A 5,513-nucleotide genomic window follows, 5' to 3' on the forward strand; every position below is an offset into this window, starting at 1 on the left:
TGCTAATCCTCATGCTATGGAATTAAGGTGGGCCCCAATATTCAACAGTAAAGCAGTTTTGGGCCAATTCAAAGAAGGATAGTGTTATTTATACACTGATTTTTGGCTCTTACACTTTTGGCTCTTACACATATCATTGATCTTCTTGAATTCATTCGATTTACCAACCGAAAATTAAAAGAGGTGCATAAGAAGTAAAAATAATTGTGTAAATAACATTACCCTTGAAAGAATTACAATAAACCAATGATCATTCCATTAGTATATTGACCGTCCAATCCTTTGGCCCCTCGATCTATGTCGTCCTATCTCTCCTCCTTCACATTTATAACCATATTCCCCTCTCCCTCTTTCTCCCTCTCTCGAACCCAACCACCCTTCTTTTAAGCTGCCTCTTTTCATGCATTGTTCGTATATAGGAAGTAGACGATACACTTCACAATTTTCCTTCTTAAAACAACTTCTCTTAGATTTTTTTTTTCTTTTTTTTGTTCCCCTCATAGATTTAGACGCATGCCAGATCAAGATGGGTCGTGTTAAGCTGGAGATAAAGAGAATAGAAAACAACACTAATCGACAAGTTACATTCTCAAAGCGTAGAAATGGACTCATTAAGAAAGCTTATGAGCTTTCCATCCTTTGTGATATTGACATTGCTCTTATCATGTTCTCTCCCTCCGGTCGCCTTAGCCATTTTTCCGGCAAAAGAAGGTTCTACTATCCAAAATTTCTCACTTTTTATATGTTCTTCATTCGTTTAAGAAGGATGTATGTCTTGCAGTTGTTTTAAATTTGCATGTAACATTTAACAGATTCATGTTCTTTTAAATAGAGAAAATGATGAATATATATGAGAAATTGTTGAGAGTTGTACACTTAAATTGAACTCAATATGCTTTTTCGGATTTTCATAATCTTTACTATGCGATTAATGTTATGATAGAAGTGAATAGTCTTCAAAATCATTCTAAGAAGTGGCATGGTTTCTACACATCCATATTTTTTCTGGTATTTGCACCTGTATTAACATAAGCCTGGGGAATAGGATCATTGACCACAATGATTGAACATCCTTTGCATCTCTAATTAGGGAGAAAGTAAATGCTAATCACAATCGTGCACGCGTATTAAAATAATTAATCTGTTATTTATGTATGTTTATGGCCAACCACGTGTATTTATATATTCAAACAATGCATGTTCTTGTTTAGCAAATGGAAATTGTGTTCAAATTAAGCTTTTAAAAAGGATTCAGGAACCTCTGTATGTTTTTTTGTTGCAATACTATACAAGAAAACATGCAGAGAATACAAATCCCTTAAAAAGTATTCAATTGAAAGAAAAAAACTCTTAAAAGGCAACAATCATTTCGCATTTTTTTTGGTTCATTCCCTAAGTGTGATTATCCAAACAACCTCCTGTTGACTAGTTCCAAAATTAGAGTATAGATGTTTCATTGCTATTTAATCATATATTGATACAAGCTTACCGGTTTATCATTTTATTTCTCTTTTTCCTATTGGTTCGGGTTTATTAATTATAATTCAATTCAAATTATCTGTTCTGATAAAAATGTTATTGTGAAATCAGGATTGAGGATGTGTTCACTCGCTACATTAATCTCCCCGACCAAGAAAGAGAGCAGTATGTGCGCTTAAACTCGAATTACCTTATATTTAGGGTAGTTTTATACACACGTTTTTTTAATTTAATTTAATTTTTTTTATTTTTAATTTTTATATATATCGTTAACACACTTTTGAGTTAATTTTTGTCCTTTGGTAGTTTCAATTCATTCAATTTAATGACCAGAAGTTGAGATAATTTTGTTTAAAGCAGCTCCCTATATTTATTACCAAATAATAATAAAAAAAAAGATTGGATGATTTGGAATTTTATCGATTGGTCAGCTATTTGATTATACCTATGTTTTCTTATTTTCGCAGCGCTATAATTTTTCCTGATCACAACAGACACCCGTATGCTCTTGGTCCCTATAGAATTATCAGTCTCAAAGTTCATCATTTTATTAAACCTTTGATTTTTTTTTTTCTCGAATTTGTCAAATAATTTGTTCATTGTCTTTTTTGCAGCGATCTTCAAAACAAAGAGGTCAGATGCATGATATCTAGCAATATACCCAATAATTTTATCTCGTGGTTTTTCATATTAATTTTTCAAGAGAAAATTAAATGAAGGCATACATATACGATGTCGTATTTTTTTTTTCTACAGTATTTGCTAAGGGTCCTTCAACAACTAAGAAGTGAAAATGATATTGCTCTACAACTTGCCAAGTTTGTTTTCCTCTTCTGCTTACATGTTATTAGAACTCATATTGTTCTCAACCTTCTCAAATTAGTAAAGTTCAAGAAAAAAACAAATTTAAAAAACATTTCCTTATTCCTTCAAGTGATTTTGTTTGCTATAAATTAGTTTATTGATTTTGTTTGTTTCTTCCTTGTGTGATGTCAACTCTAATTACTTCGACTGGGGGTAGTCCTACTGCTGTTAGCTCTGAAATTGAGGTACAAACTTTGTTACCTTTTGTGAGGTTGTTTTTGTAAGCTACATGGCAATATCAATATTCGTGGGGGACATAATAAGACCTTTATAATTGTTTTTTTTTCAGTTTTTTATTTTCAGGTTTTCACTTTCTGAAAACTGAATATTAAAATTTTGTTTGATAATTACTTTTAATTTTTAATTTTTTAAAAAAATACTGCGGTACATCGTCCAATTTTTGCTCATGGTTACATGGTTATTTTTTTCGTCGGGACCTTGACATGGTTAAATTTCACTTTCCATGTAGGAGCTTCAACAGGAAATTGGTGGGCTACAACAACAACTTCAAATGGCTGAGGAGCAGATAAGGTAAAAGATAAAAAAGAACCTGCAAACTATATATGAATATGATAAATATGTCCACTGACTGGATTTGAGAAAAGAAAAGAAAATCGAAAATGCTATTTACGCTCTCAGTTAGTTATTTGTCAGTGAGCTTCGTTTTTCTTTCTAAGCTATATAAATTTATATTTGATGAATGTTCAATGTATATAGGATATATGAGCCAGATCCACTAAAAATGACATCTACGGCGGAGATTGAATCCTGTGAGAAAAGCCTAATGGACACATTGACGAGTGTTATGCAGAGAAAGGTTTGAGGCACCCTACTTAATTAAATTTTTTTTTTTATCTGGTTTCTTATGAGTAAGAGAACATCAAGTACGATCTATATTTTCAAATCTCAGGAATATTTGTTGAGCAATCATCTATCTTCCTACGATCCCTCAGGAATACAGGTAACAAAACAAAAAAGGAATGTCATTAAGCATGTACTTAGATACATTAAAATTAAAAATAAAAAAGAAGTTAGATTTTTAATTGAGAGGTTAGCATAGTCTTGATAATTTTATGTATGCATCCACAGCAAGTGTTGCCAGGCTCCTTCGAGAATGAGGTGGCAGGTTGGTTGTCTAGCGCTGGTCACAACCAAGCCCAAATTTACGATGCATCTGCTCCCTTGGAGCATCAACTTAGGTACCTACTTAACTATATTTCTTGAGTTAATTATATTTTACACCATTTGAGTTTGAGATGATTTTCAAAATTGGTCATGAAGATTTAATTTTCTTATATTGCAGTTTGAGGTTTTGAAATTATATCAACTTATACACTCTTTATATCTGAAAGTCTAATCATCTACTTTTTTTTTTTTTTGTCAATGTTGTGCAAATGCTGCTTAAATGTCAACCTAATCATGGTGTAATATGTGAAACTTAAATTTTGTGTCTCATTTTGAAAATCACCCCAAATTTAAAGGGTGTAAAATGTAGCTATCCATTTTATTCTTTAATTTATATACAGAAAAAAAATTATTGAAAGTTTTTACGATGTTGTCTTTTAAATATAGGAATTTGTCATCGACTCTGTATGATCCGTTTTCACAAGGACCAAGTTCGAATGCGGATCCAAGTACCATAGCACAGTGTCATGTGAGTGTCGCAAATGCTAGTGATGGAGAGCTTTCATCTTGGCCTCAGACTTACACTACTTCCTCAGGACACCCCTCCACCCTCATTTCTCCAACCTTGTTGCCACAATATCAGGTTTAGTTCAACCTTCTACATGCATTCTATGTATTCATCTTTCAATCTCAGTAGGAGTGCCAAAGTATACGGTTAATCACCTAATTACTAGGTTGTTTCAAACATGATTTTTTTTTTTTTAACAAACATGATTTTATTTAATCAAAGTTTAAATTCATATTTTATTCTATACTTTAAAACATAATTCTACTTAGTCATAGGTTCTGATTCACAGTCAACTTCAAAATATATACTTGATTGTTAGACAAAAATTTCTTTTTAACCAAACTGTGAATCATGATGACATATTTAGGTTTTTAGACATAATTTGACCTAACCAATGATTGTTATTCACAAATTACAATCTAATATGACTGCCGAATTAGAGAAAAGTTCCTACCACGTTTATGATTTATGTGACAGTGAATTTATATGCATGTTAACAAACAGTGAACATGATTTCACATTCAAATATGGTTAAATCATAATCAATATATGGTTATGATTCACTTTGATACATTAATCATATGGTTCACCAACATAACGTTTTAGTACACTGTGAATCATGACAACTTAATGTATATGATTGGTTGATATGTTTGAAATTCCAGCCCAAGTACTCCTCTTGTGATTTTTTTTGCGAGTCATGAATTTATATTTTTGATGTGAATTAGGATTATAAAATTCAAATGCTAATTAAGTGACTTAATCTAAATGATGATGCAATCAAGCAGCATTCGATGGTAGGCTCCAACATGGGAGAAATAATGCCACATGAGCAGGTGGAGATCCCAGTTAGCAGCTCCAGTGTACAAGCTTACAATGAAGCTGCAGATTATAATCATGAAAACAAAGTTCCTCAGCTTAATGGACATTGACATAATACCAAAGCAAAAAATGCGCAGTGTTCATGATCGTTGCTCCAGATATATTAACTTTAATTAGCTGATGTAATTAGCAAAACATATAACTAGGATAATTTAGCTGCGGCCAGCGGCTACTGAAAACCTGTTAAAGTGATGCAAGGTTTTGCATGAATGTTATCTTTTCGTTTGATTAGATGTAATTATACGGAGTAAGTTTTGTATTGTCTTTTTGTTTGTTTGTAATCATGAAATTGTATTTCCGATGGATGAGATTCCATGATGATAGGCACGGCAACATCCTTATACATGTTTTGAGCTATAAGCATAAATGAACGCACATCAAAAGGTTGTTTTTGGGATCTTTGTTTGAGGGGGGATTCGTTCTCGGCTTTGCATAGATACATTAATATAGTGAAATCAGACATATTAGTACTATAATTTTTCCACATATTTGTTAGAAATTCACATAGTAATACCTCATCATTTGTCACAACAAGATGTCGTGGCCAAGCTACGTGACTCTCAATTGCTTTTTTGATATTCATAGATTCACAACT

General features: G+C 32.2%; 1 protein-coding gene across 1 annotated transcript; it reads left to right on the forward strand.

Moving 5' to 3' along the window:
* The first annotated feature begins 526 nt into the window (after positions 1-526).
* LOC137716893 (agamous-like MADS-box protein AGL104) lies at positions 527-5,279 on the forward strand. Its single transcript, XM_068456248.1, has 12 exons — positions 527-711; positions 1,591-1,644; positions 1,947-1,979; positions 2,094-2,134; positions 2,234-2,297; positions 2,501-2,528; positions 2,813-2,874; positions 3,061-3,160; positions 3,254-3,304; positions 3,433-3,542; positions 3,916-4,111; positions 4,825-5,279. The coding sequence occupies exons 1-12, from the start codon at positions 527-529 to the stop codon at positions 4,966-4,968; spliced, it is 1,068 nt and encodes a 355-aa protein (XP_068312349.1). The 3' UTR covers positions 4,969-5,279.
* The last annotated feature ends 234 nt before the right edge of the window (positions 5,280-5,513 follow it).

Source organism: Pyrus communis, chromosome 15 (genome assembly GCF_963583255.1).
Source record: "Pyrus communis chromosome 15, drPyrComm1.1, whole genome shotgun sequence".
NCBI lineage: Eukaryota > Viridiplantae > Streptophyta > Magnoliopsida > Rosales > Rosaceae > Pyrus > Pyrus communis.

Bases quoted from the DNA above. Each gene is read 5' to 3' on its own strand.
- LOC137716893 (XM_068456248.1), top strand. From the start codon at position 527: ATGGGTCGTGTTAAGCTGGAGATAAAGAGAATAGAAAACAACACTAAT. The intron at 2,529-2,812 runs GTACAAACTTTG...CTTTCCATGTAG, and splicing joins CTGTTAGCTCTGAAATTGAG to GAGCTTCAACAGGAAATTGG. The intron at 2,875-3,060 runs GTAAAAGATAAA...CAATGTATATAG, and splicing joins ATGGCTGAGGAGCAGATAAG to GATATATGAGCCAGATCCAC.